Source organism: Erpetoichthys calabaricus, chromosome 5 (genome assembly GCF_900747795.2).
Source record: "Erpetoichthys calabaricus chromosome 5, fErpCal1.3, whole genome shotgun sequence".
Classification (NCBI taxonomy): domain Eukaryota; kingdom Metazoa; phylum Chordata; class Cladistia; order Polypteriformes; family Polypteridae; genus Erpetoichthys; species Erpetoichthys calabaricus.
In genome coordinates this window covers 183334587-183348450 of record NC_041398.2, presented here as the reverse complement: position 1 = coordinate 183348450, position 13864 = coordinate 183334587, and the positions used below count along the sequence as shown (strand labels likewise).

At 39.2% G+C, this 13864-nt stretch overlaps 1 protein-coding gene across 3 annotated transcripts in view; it reads left to right on the top strand.

Annotated features, from left to right (window-relative positions):
- Positions 1-13864, top strand: part of aff1 (AF4/FMR2 family, member 1) — a 188129-nt gene that overhangs the window by 94224 nt on the left and 80041 nt on the right. For all 3 annotated transcript variants that reach the window (XM_051928076.1, XM_051928077.1, XM_028802290.2), the window contains 2 exons: positions 6040-6076; positions 7212-7269. In XM_051928076.1, coding sequence (XP_051784036.1) covers positions 6040-6076; positions 7212-7269 — 95 coding nt within the window. The remainder of the gene's footprint in view (positions 1-6039; positions 6077-7211; positions 7270-13864) is intronic.

Here is a 13864-nt window from a genome sequence, read left to right as displayed (position 1 = left end):
TATCAAGTTAACATGCACTGAAGAAAAATATAAAGGGAAGAAGCATAGGCTATAGATAGCTCAATTGCTAGATGAAAACTAGTGGCCTTTAAAATGGGTGTGTTTAATACAGAGGATGCTGACAGTTTAATTAATGACTGATAACAATACAAGTTAACAATTTAGAAAGTCATATAGACTGATCCTAAAAAGTTATGAGCAAAAACAGATCTGTAAAATCCCACAGTATTGCATAGCACATCTTAAGTAACACAATGCCAAAGTTAGTGTGGGGTAAAACTAACAACTGCTCTTTTACATTCAATTGTCTTTTTTTTTTTCTGCCTTCCAAGATTTTTTTATACATTTGAATTATACAGTATTAAAATAGCGATATTTGATCTGACAACCCTAGTTATTACTTCTAATTATGCTCTTGGGTCTACAATAATGGCAACACAGTACATGGGTTCTTTGTAAATCTCAATGAAATGATTGTTTACAGCCTCCAAGAGAGCTCTTTTACTGGTTTTGACTCTGAAGTCCGTATGAGTGCCCTTACTCAATAATCATTTTAATGCATTAACTTGGGGAATAACGGTAGAATACAAGTCTTCAGTGTTGTAAATTTCTTTTGTCAGTTGTTCAAATGGAGCGAATTCGTCCATAGCCTTTGCAATGTTACGTGCTTTGTCTTGTAGTACTTCATGAGCATCCTCTTTGGGTACTTTCAATGTTTCAAACATTCTTTTAAACACCACAGAGAGTGCAGCAGCTGTGTATGATCCAGAGCATTCTTGGGTGTGCAAGATTGCCTTCTATAGTTCAAAATTGCGGTTGATCTACTGAGCAGTTGAACTAAGCATACTCATAGGCGGTATCAGATGTCCTTAATCAGTGGAAAAGCTTATGGTTGTGACATCATCAGCAAGGAGTTTGTGCACATGACTTTCCACAGTATTATGTAGATCAGGAAGCGTTACGTCCGAGAAATAATGGCGACTGGGTATCTGGTAACAGGGTTTGAGGTGCTCAAGCATTCTTTGAAATCCCATATAGTCTACTACATAAAATGGCTGATCGTCCAGAGCAATAAATTCCATCACATTTGCAGTAATTATTTGAGCTTTAGGGCTACCTTAATCACATTTCTTTGATTTTTCAAGTAACTGATCAACAGGCTGAGCAACTACAGTTTTTCCTGCTGGATTCTCCTGTTTAGCTCTGAGGAATACTGTGTATTTGTTAGGATGCCGTGTCTTCAAGTGTGTAATTTAAGATGGTCGTATTGAAATTTTGCACTTTTGCCCCTTTGTGCAAGACATTAGTTGAATACATTTTACTAATGAAGTATTTTATGTTGCTCTCACTTACTTTGAAAAACTTCCACAATGCAGCTATTTTCATATAATAGTTCAGGATTGCCTAAACGTCCTGTTCATGTGGAATAATCTGTTTGAATTATCGGTCAAATTTAATCATCAGCCTGATGCCGATAAAATAATTTTAACCCATTGTCTACTGATACAGATATTAATCTGATATTATCTTGCATCCCTTCTTCAGGCACTTGTTAACATAAAAACTGGTAGCTTCTACTGTCCATTTTACTGTACACCATGTTTCCACTATGTTACATAACTGTATGTGTGCATATATCTTATAAATATTAGCCACGGTACCTACTGAAAACCAATAATAGAATAATATGAAAATATTTGCTGTCTCTTGCCCTATACGTATCTTCAGTTGCTCTGCATTTATATATGTGAATGTCTCTATACCAGCATTCCCTCTCTCAAGCGTGTTCTAGTAAACCCTGCTACTTAGACTCTGTTATTATTTTGAAGGCATTTTTCTCGCCAACTGTTCGGTTTTATACTTGCCTTCTTTGAAGCTGACTGTCTCAGCATTCCTTATGTCTTTACTCCTCCTTGTGCATCTTGAACTCTCACTTGTCGTTGTGTGTATTGGATTTCTAAAAGGCATTGGACACACAGACCTTAGTGTTTTATTATATTGCAGATTTTATATATATTGTATATGTGTGTGTATTTGTGAATATATACAGTCATATAGAAAAATTTTGGGAACCCCCCCCCTCAACCTACTTTACTCTACTTTCAACAAAAAAGATAACAGTGGTATGTCTTTCATTTCCTAGGAACATCTGAGTACTGAGGTGTTTTCTGAACAAAGATTTTTAGTGAAGCAGTATTTAGTTGTATGAAATTAAATCAAATGTGAAAAACTGGGTTTGCAAAAATGTGGGTCCCCTTGTAATTTTGCTGATTTGAATGCATGTAACTGCTCAATACTGATTACTTGCAACACCAAATTGGTTGGATTAGCTTGTTAAGCCTTGAACTTCATAGACAGGTGTGTCCAATCATGAGAAAAGGTATTTAAGATGGTCAGTTGCAAGTTGTGCTTCCCTTTGACTCTTCTCTGAAGAGTGACAGCATGGGATCCACAAAGCAACTCTCAAAAGATCTGAAAACAAAGATTGTTCAGTATCATGGTTTAGGGGAAGGCTACAAAAAGCTGTCAGTTTCAACAGTAAGGACTGTACAGTAATCCCTCCTCCATCGCGGGGGTTGCGTTCCAGAGCCACCCGCGAAATAAGAAAATCCGCGAAGTAGAAACCATATGTTTATATGGTTATTTTTATATTGTCATGCTTGGGTCACAGATTTGCGCAGAAACACAGGAGGTTGTAGAGAGACAGGAACGTTATTCAAACACTGCAAACAAACATTTGTCTCTTTTTCAAAAGTTTAAACTGTGCTCCATGACAAGACAGAGATGACAGTTCTGTCTCACAATTAAAAGAATGCAAACTATATCTTCCTCTTCAAAGGAGTGCGCATCAGGAGCAGATCATGTCAGAGAGATAGAGAAAAGCAAACAACTCAATAGGGCTGTTTGGCTTTTAAGTATGCGAAGCACCGCGGCACAAAGCTGTTGAAGGCAGCAGCTCACACCCCCTCAGTCAGGAGCAGAGAAAGAGAGAGATAGAGAGAGACAGAGTTTGTTTTTCAATCAAAAATCGATAGATAGATAGATAGATAGATAGATAGAATACGTGCCCTTCGAGCTTTTAAGTATGTGAAGCACCGTGCAGCATGTCGCTTCAGGAAGCAGCTGCACAGAAGGTAGCAACGTGAAGATAATTTCAGCATTTTTAGACGAGCGTCGTCCGTATCGTCTAGGTGTGCAAACAGCCCCCCTGCTCAATCCCCCTACGTCAGGATCAGAGAAAGTCAGCGCAAGAGAGAGAGAAAAGTAAGTTGGGTAGCTTCTCAGCCATCTGCCAATAGCGTCCCTTGTATGAAATCAGCTGGGCAAACCAACTGAGGAAGCATGTACCAGAAATTAAAAGACCCATTGTCCGCAGAAATCCGCGAACCAGCAAAAAATCCGCGATATATATTTAAATATGCTTACATATAAAATCCGCGATGGAGTGAAGCCGCGAAAGGCGAAGCGCGATATAGCGAGGGATTACTATAATCAGGAAATGGAAGGCCACAGGCACAGTTGCTGTTAAACCCAGGTCTGGCAAGCCAAGAAAAATACAGGAGCGGCATATGCGCAGGATTGTGAGAATGGTTACAGACAACCCACAGATCACCTCCAAACACCTGCAAGAACAGCTGCAGATGGTGTATCTGTACATCGTTCTACAATTCAGCACAATTTGCACAAAACATCTGTATGGCAGGATGATGAGAAAGAAGCCCTTTCTGCACTCACGCCACAAACAGAGTCGCTTGTTGTATGCCAATGCTCATTTAGACAAGCCAGATTCATTTTGGAACAAAGTGCTTTGGACTGATGAGACAAAAATTGAGTTATTTGGTGATAACAAAAAGCACTTTGCATGACGGAAGAAGAACACCACATTCCAAGAAAAACACCTGCTACCTACTGTCAAATTTGGTGGAGGTTCCATCATGCTGTGTGGCTAGTTCAGGGACTGGGGCCCTTGTTAAAGTCGAGGGTCAGATGAATTTAACCCAATATCGACAAATTCTTCAGGATAATGTTCAAGCATCAGTCACAAAGTTCCAACAAGACAATGACCCAGAACACAGTTCAAAATCTACAAAGGCATTCATGCAGAGGGAGAAGTACAATGTTCTGGAATGGCCGTCACAGTCCCCTGACTTGAATATCATTGAAAATCTATGGGATGATTTGAAGCAGGCTGTCCATGCTCGGCAGCCATCAAATTTAACTGAACTGGAGAAATTTTGTATGGAAGAATGGTCAAAAATACCTCCATCCAGAATCCAGACACTCATCAAAGGCTATAGGAGGCGTCTAGAGGCTGTTATATTTGCAAAAGGAGGCTCAACTAAGTTTTGATGTGAGATGTCCGTTGGGGTGCCCGAATTTATGCACCTGTCTAATTTTGTTATGATGCATATTGTATATTTTCTGTTAATCCAATAAACTTAATGTTTACTGCTGAAATACTACTGCTTCCATAAGGTATGTCATATATTAACTCTTTTAGGGCTAATTTTTTTTTGTTTCTTTTCTCCCAGGGCTGAATATTTTTCCAAAAACTAACTTTTTTTAAAAAAAAAACACAAAGCAATTGAAATCAACAAAAAATATTTACTTTTGACAAATGGTACTGTCTTGCATGTTGTATGAGCCTGCATACTCTATGATTTCACATACATATCACATACATTTTACACAGCAAAGTCCTGCAAAGCCTGATCTCGCTCAAAGCAGCCAATTTCAGTCATTGCCACATTGCACTGCTTACAATATGTGTTGCTTTGGTGCCTACTTTTCAATTGTCTGTTGCTGTACTTTCTCACATATATTAGTGTGTACTGTAGAGAGACAAGTCACCCGTTTGCCATCGTGCCATGCCACTGCCACCAAGTTTTCTGAATAAAACTTTGCAGCAGCATGTACCTATCATCACGCGGCATAACCTGTCCAAAGCCACCAGGGGACAAAGCACGTTTGGACCAATGCTCTCTGAAGTTATATCACCAGTTCTGTCCCAACTCTATTTGTAATGCCACAGCGCGCTTCATCTCGTCTTTTGTTGTGGGTTTCCACTTTGAAAAATGAGAATGCGATGCAAGCGCAGCCCGCGATTCAAAAAATTTCGCTGCCTACCTGTTTGTCTCATCTGACAGTAGCTGAAAAGCAGCATCAGGAGAGAGCAGCCTGAAGTAGTTCAGCAGCTGGTGATCTGTCGTGTCCAACAGCAAGCCATGCCGTCTTGTGAAGTCCGGTAGCCCACGGATCAATGTCTCTGTATTCCTCCCACGCGAACTTTGCCGTAGATGCATCGGCTGCACGAATTGTTCAGCTGGCAGCGGATCAGCTGGCGTGGCATCGGCTGGTGTCCGATCAGCTGATGCCGGCTTCTCACTCTCTTGTTCGATCTCCTGATCGCTGTCAATAAAATCCAATTCTGAAAAATCAGAGTCCGACTCCGCGATAATGCGCAAAACATGGTCTGCCGAGTGTTTTCTTTTCTGCACTCGCTTCGCTCCCTTGTGACATGTCGATGCCATCTTGCCTTTGTTTACATTTCGCAACTCACGCACACGCAAGGATTAGTTGCCGAGTCAACGAGTCTAGCATTCCTCCAAGCACAGAGGGAATGCCTGCGACGTGACAGTGAGTTTTGTCGCCATTAACAGCTGATTGTCGCCCTCTATCCCTTTATGTCGACTTTTGTCGACATTCGCCCTCAACCCCTCCTGTCGACAAAAGTCGACATCCGCCCTAAAAGAGTTAAAAGGAAGTTGCTACTTTGAAAGCTCAGCCAATGATAAACAAAAATCCAAAGAATTAAGAGGGGTTCCCAGACTTTTTCATATGACTGTATATGTATATGTACTATTTTATGATGCGTGATTAATTTTTTCCCTTTTTAGATATTTAGTATGTATACTATATTTTATAATATGTATGTATATTTATAATATGTGTGTCTATGAAGAACAATTTGACTTCTTGGGCAAAATAGGTGCAGGTAGTGAACAGATATAATTAATCTTATCCTATGTTTCTTTTCAGGAATCCCAGCAAATTCATTCTGTTTTTTTGGGACAGAGTAAGTTTTTATAGTTCCAGATGGAATATTATTATTTATTTTTTACACTTTGTTTACATAGCATTGTAACATACATTACTGTTTCAAAAAGAAATCCTTTATTTTGAAAGTATTTACTTATGAAAAAGTTTTATTTTGTTTTGCAACATATGCTTTTTTTTTTTTTTCTTTTTAATATGCAGACATTTGTATATGCCTTTTTTTCCTGTGTTGCAAAGATATGAATGTTGAGTTAAATAACAACATTTATTTGGTTTAGTATGAGTGAGTGTGAGGGTATTGCCTCAGTGTGCTTAGTGATGGGTTTGTTCTTCGTCCAAGCTTAGCTTCTACTCTGTTTCCAATAGTGATACTTGCAGTCCTATCATCTTTATACAACCTTTTATGACATCCCTGCTTGCTCCGATTTCCTAGCTAAATAATACCCAATGATGCAGAGATGCTATCTCAAAAAAATGCCTGTCATTTTTGCACTCTTTCCTGTCTCCATTTGAGCATGTTTGTGACATTCTCGAATGCCAATTACAGTACACTCCATATTATTTTCAGAGGATTGCATGTTTGGAAGGTAGATACGCAGAGCTTGACTGGATATGCACATAACACTGAGTACTTTTATAACTCAACAAATCTTGCATTATTGTAGGAGAATTACCAGATATTGTCAGCCCCAAATGTATTTGCCAGTTCTGTACCAATAAGGTGTTCCTTGGCTGTGTTTCTGGTTTATGTGTAAATTGGACCATTGATTTCTGGTTCAGGCCACTAGGAAAGTGTATTGTTCTCTCTCTAAATTTGAATTGGATTCATCTTAAACATGTACTTAGACTATCCTCTTGAGTTTAAAGTTAAACTGAACTGAAAATTTCAGAATGAATATAAGAAGTAATAAATAAATACATAAATGCCTACTTTTAGAAAAGTGGTGGCAACCACTTTAATCAGTCATTGCTTCTTTTTACTTAGTGCACGGTACTTGTTTTACTGATGTTATTAATGAAGCTAAAAATCTAGGACTGAAATTAATTAAAATGTAGTTTATTAATGAAACAAAGAAATTTACAAGGAAATTGTCTGTATCAATAAAAGTCTGATTTATATGCACTATACACATAATCATTTTGCTTTCTTGCAGAAAATTGTGAATTACCTTCAAAAGTAACTTCACCTGACTCGCAGCAACGGGGAGCACAGTAGGTGCAATTTTGTTACTCGGTTCTCATGTACGGTACATGTACATTCAAATTGTACCAAATAAAATGCCATCTAAGTATTACAGCTTATATTTCATGTAAAGCATTAAGGAACTTTTATTGTTTGCCAACTCTTCATTTGTGCCTGTTAATATTTTGCTTATGTCTTGCTTATTGTGTATTTCCCATTATTACAAAATATTGAACTCTTTATATATTTCTGTAAAAATAAAGAAACAAAAAATCTCAGTCATATATTGATCTGGTTGAGTTTTCTAGTTAATTGCACAAGTTAACATATATTCTAAGAAATAGTGAAATGTTAAGTAATGAAGTTTCTCAAACTCATTATGTCTGGGTCAAGAATGTGTAAGTAGAGTGAAAATTACTGCTCCACCTCCATTTAAATATACGTAAGTACCCTGCAACATGTAAAATTTACCATCCTGTATTGATGTTCAGGACTGCAGTGTGTAACAAACTTTTTGCTGTCTGAAGGTACAGAATAATAGGATGCTACAAAAGAAGTACTAGAATTAAATTAGATCTTTGTTTGATACCTCCTTAGCAGAATTGTAAACATATCTGTGTGCTTGATATTGATGTAACTAATATGCAGAGAGCTACACTACCTGCAGGATTTTCTTCTTAATTTTTGTCAGTGTAGCATTTGAATATTTTGTTTGTTTTTGATGTTCTCATTTGATTTCAGCCAGTTTAAAATGAGTATTTATTGATAGGGTCTGTCTGCTTTAATTTGTAATCATTTTTCTTCCATGCTTTTTTGTTATATGCCTAAAAAAGCACCATTGTTTGTTGTGCATCAAATGATTAGTTCACATTTACAGTGGGAATAGAAAAATATTGCCCCGTTTGGAAAAATCATATTTTGTTGCTTTACAGCCTATAATGAAAATACACACAAAAATATTTTTTTTCAGCTTCATTTACTCAATGCGACCTATAACAGACATACTGTGTGGTGTTGAAGCCAAATAGATCAATTTTGGTCTTATCTGACCATAACACCTTTTCCCACCTGGCCTCAGAATCTTCAACTTGCATTTTGGCAAAACTCAAATGAGACTTAATGTGGCCTTTTATTGAAGAGTGACGTTTTTTCTTGCAACCCTCACATACAAGTCACATTTGTGGAGTGCTTGTGATATTGTTTTCACATGCACACGTTGACCAGTCCTGTTACTCCTTCACAGTTGGTACTGGCCTCTTGGTATCCTCCCTGACCAGTTCCCTCATTACTCTTCCATCTAGTTTGGAGGTACGGCCTGATCTGGGGAGGGTCCTAGTAGTATGTTTTCTACTTCTTAATTATGGACTTTACTGTGCTTCTTGGTATTGATAAAGCTTTTGAAATCCTTTTATATCTATCTCCTAACTTATGCCTGTCCACGACTTTATACCTGAGATATTTTGAAAGTGCCTTGCCACCCAGACTCAATTGTTTGCTTTCCATTGAACTACAAAGCATTGGAATGCTCCAGGAATAGCCGTTTTTATGCTAAACTAATCACAATGAACAAACCTGATCACAGGTGTAAGCCAATTACCTTGGTGTACAATGTAGAAGGTGGTTATGTACACCTGATTGAGTTTACAAGTATTGTTTGGGAAGGGGGTGATCCTTTATTACCGTAGATACTCGCGTATTAGTCGATTGTGTTTTTAAGCCGAAAATTATGAAATTTGTTAAGACCCGCTTATAAGTCGAGGGTAAAACTTGACAGCTATCAGAGATAGAGGGCGACAATCAGCTGTTAATGGCGACAAAACTCACTGTCACGTCACTGGCATTCCCTCTGTGCTTGGAGAAATGCTAGACTCGTTGAATCGGCAACTAATCCTTGCATGTGTGTGAGTTGCGAAATGTAAACAAAGGCAAGATGGCATCGATATGTCACAAGGGAGCGAAGCGAGTGCAAAAAAGAAAACACTCAGCAGAAGATGTTTTGCACATTATCGCCGAGTCGGACTCTGATTTTTCAGAATCGGATTTTATTGACAGTGGTCAGGAATCGAGCAAGAGAGTGAGAAGCCGGCATCAGCTGATCGGACACCAGCCGATGCCGCGCCAGCTGAACGCATTCGCGTAGCCGATGCACCTACGGCAAGGTTCGAGTGGGAGGAATACCCAGACATTGATCCGTGGGAGCCGAACTGGCTACCGGACTTCCCAAGACAGCATGGCTTGCTGTTGGACATGTCAGATCACCCGCTGCTGGACTACTTCAGGCTGCTGTCTCCTGATGCTGCTTTTCAGCTACTGTCAGACGAGACAAACAGGTAGGCAGAGAAATTTTTTGAATCGCGGGCTGCGCTTGCATCGCATTGATAGCGTGCATTGCCTTGGTTCTTTCGATTCCAAATCTGGTTGCACGTGGCAGCTAATGGTATGTTTGTTATCCAAAACCTGCAAAAGCTAATGCTCAAATTCAAGTATTTCACAGTTTAAAGAATTATTTAATGAAATTAGAAAAAAAAAAGTAGCTAATTAGCAATAGTATTGCTGGCTTATAGTTATTTCAAAGACCATGAGAAACGACAGATGACCGGTGACTTAACACAGTGAAGCGTTGAGTGTACAATGTCATTACCCAAATTCTATGGACAATTGTGTTGCCCCGCGGATAAGTAAACCCTGTTTTTTTGAATGAATTTTAGGACATAAATGTTTAGACTTATACGCGAGAACCTATGGTAATCTCAGTGATTCTTGTTTATTTCTGAACTGTTGCTATTATATCTTTGAGTTAGATGTTAGAGGTTATATTGAGTAAGTAAAGCTGAAAAAAATGATTTTTTGCATTTTCATTTTAGACTGCAACAAAATGTGAAATATAAAATGTATTTGTAGTTATAATTCCATCTATTTTGTCATTCACTTAGCATATTTTCACTTTGTTCAAGTAGTTGCTCATTCTGTGTGTCCTTGTAACTATGCATACTTTGCACAGCTGTCTTAATTGTCACTATATTTACTGCTTTTTATCTTTAATAGTCTGTTTCTTAAAAGAAAGTTTAGATTAAGTATATAAATATTAACCTTGGGTGCCTAGTTTATATATAGATTGTTATCTTAATACTTAACAAACAAATGCAACTTTTTCATCATTCCCCTTTCATTTATCCTTGAATAGTTAATCATTCACTCAGTTTACAGTTGATTGCTGGCACTGCCTTGCATCGATGTTGATAATTTACGGTGTCATATTAGTGCAAATGTAAAAGAAGAATTTTGGTAGCATGTCTGTTTGAAAAAGAACTTTTCTTATCAGCCTTTATTCAACCACTATTGTACATTAATTTTTGTATGCATGTATTTCTCAACGTTTTGTGCAGAACCACCCCCTGAACTACTATAGAAATTTCAAATGCCAGCAACTGAGCTATTAGTTGCAGATTCTGAGAAGGATTTTTTTAACAATTTTAAAGGTTTTCCCACGTTTAATTTTTGTAGCTTCATTGCGGTTCAGGCTGAAAATGAAATTGCAAATGGGGGTATTTCATTTTAATTTTTGCTTAATTTTTGCGTGAAGACTTTGAAAATGAGTTTTCTAAAGAGAGATTGCCTTTTCATTAAAATTTTTGCAGAAAATACCTCCCATACATAATTCCTTTTGTCAAATAAATTCATCTGATATTTTTTTTAATGTCATCAAGAAACCAATCTACTGTAGAACCAACATCAAATTGAAGGAGGTATATAAGTGAAAAAGAAACCACACAAAACTACACAATAATGTCAAAAAACAGATCACTCAGTATATTGTGAAATGTTTTATTTAGTCAACTGCCGATCCTAATGTGATGTGGGAGACCTTCCGTGACAAGACCCTGAAAGTTGCTGAAGGTTGTGTTGGTGTTACCAGTGTTCCCAGAGGGAGGTGTTTCATCTCGCAGGGCACCCTGGATCTCATTGAAAGGAGTTCGCAGTGCACGGCTCAATGGCAACTCTGGTCTGTACCGGGAACTGAGGAGGACGACTGCGAGGGCTCGGAGGGCAGATAAAGAGGCGTTTGTTAGAGGAATCTGTGAGCAAGTGACGCACCATCTGTGTTCTAGTGACCCATGTCCTGCTTACAGAGGAATCGAAGCATTACGCACATCTAAATCAGTTCCTCAGAGAGTCATAGTCAGGGCAGCTGATGGAACGGTCCTTATGGATGACACTGTAGTTGTGACCCACTGGGCTGACTACTTTGAGCAGTTGTTCAAAGCTGATCCTCTGGATAGGATGTTGGATATCTCTGGGTTCACGGTTCTTGAGGCTGATCCTTCAATTAGCTGTGAACCACCCAATCTCACAGATTGCACAGGTGGTGAACCAGCTGAGGGGTGGAAAGGCTGCAGGGATCTGTGGTATCCGGGATGACCTTCTCCAGGCTGGTGGTATGGCTCTTGTCCTGGCATTGCAAGCAATCTTTGCTTCCATTTGGGAGACTGGCATCATCCCAACTGACTGGAAAATGGGACTTGTCGTCCCTATCTGGAAAGGGAAGGGTGATCCCCTGGATTGCAGCAACTACAGGGGGATAACACTGCTCTCGGTGCAAGGTAAGGTCCTTGCTAGGGTCGTCCTCAATAGGATCCATGATCACTTGCTCACCTACCAGCAACCGGAACAGTCTGGTTTTACGCCTAAGAAGTCTACCATCGACCGCATCCTGGCACTAACGGTTCTCATGGAGCGCAAACATGAATATCGGCAGAGTTTCTTTGCAGCCTTTGTCAATTTTTGCAAAGCGTTAGACTCAGTTGATCGAGCTGACCTGTGGGACATCCTGAGGGTTTGCAGGATCCCCTTGAGGTTGCTGGATATCGTGGCCGGCCTGTCCACTGGTACGGTGACTTTGCTGACGATGCTGTGATCTTTGCTGAGTCAATGGAGGCTCTGATTGGGGCACTTGAGAGACTGAGCGAGGAGTCTGAGTGTCTGGGCTTGTGAGTGCCCTGGATAAAACCAAGATCCAGGCCTTTAATGACCTCTTGGACACAGCCATCACCATTGTGTCTGTTTGTGGAGAGAGTGTCGACCTTGTCGAGAGGTTTACTTACCTTGGCAGTGACATTCATGTCTCTGGTGACTCTTCCTGTGAAGTCAGTAGATGGATTGGGAGAGCATGGGGTGTCATGAGGTCTCTGGAAAGGGGTGTGTGGTGCTCCCGATATCTATGCAAAAGGATGAAGATCCAAGTCTTTAGAGTCCTGGTGCTTCCTGTCTTGCTATATATTTGAGAGACATGGATGCTAACCAGTGACCTGAGATGAAGACTGGACTCCTTTGCTACTGTGTCTCTCTGAAAAATCCTTGGGTACCGTTGGTTTGACTTTGTGTCGAATGAGTGGTTGCTCATGGAGTCGCAAATGAGGCACATTACCTGCATTGTGAGGGAGCGTCAGTTACGGCACTACGGCTATGTGGCATGTTTCCCCGAGGGTGATCCGGCTCGTAAGATCCTCATTGTTGAGTACCCGAGTGGCTGGACCAGGCCAAGGGATCACCCACGTAACACCTGGCTGCGGCAGATAGAGGGTCATTTCCAGAGGGTGGGACTGGACCGTGTGTCTGCCTGGGGGGTTGCAAACCGGGATCCTGAGTTGTTTTGTTGTGTAGTGGGTGCGGCAATGCACTGTACCAGTGCATGCTCCCCAACTTGACTTGACTTGTTGTATTTAGTAATAAAATACAAACTAGATATAACAATGAATTATGACACAGTTGTAAGCAAATTACATTACAGATGATATAATTAACAGTAACTAACACCCCCACCCTCCATATTAGGGGTCACTGTTTATTGTTTTCTGTAAGTCTTTATAGATTAGGTTTACTAGTCTGTGTTCTGAGCAATAGGAAAGCTGACAAGCAATTAATATGCAGTTGATGACATTTGGTCAGTTCAGTGATTAGTTGTTCTGGGCCACTAAAATAGATTCTGTTATTTTTAGCCTTGCCTTTTAAGATTGGTTATACAGTAGTTATACATTAACTTTCTTCTTAAACTTGATAGTGTTAATAGTAATCTGTGCAAGATGATATTATTGTAATATTTCATACTTTGCTGGACCAGTACCTTGCTCACACTTGTCTGTCTCCTATCCAGCTGGAATTCCTATTAAAACAACTAAACATTTGAGTTTATTTAATTGTATTATGCTAAGACAATTTGCATATAGCTGGCATGGTTATTGTGTATATTTTTAGTGGGTTAATTTTAGAATTGCACCCACATCTGGGTAGTACTCTTGTGATCACCAAAGATGCACACCTGCTGTTTCGTCAACAAAAAATGCAAGCATTGTCTTCATTGTAAGCCGTAGAGGAAAAAATGAAACTATTATGAAAATTTTAGGTGAAAGTAAACCATATACCTTAAGAGTAAACTTGGCAAGAATTTGAATTGACAGATTATGCTGATTTGAATAGCCTAATTTCATCATTATTGTTATGTTTAAAAGCTTGATATACCTAAAATATGAAATACTGTACACAGGACTTGTTTTCATTTAAAAAAAACATTTTTTTCAAGTGTTCATAGCATTTCTCTACATTATGCACTTTATTCCCCTGGAGAGT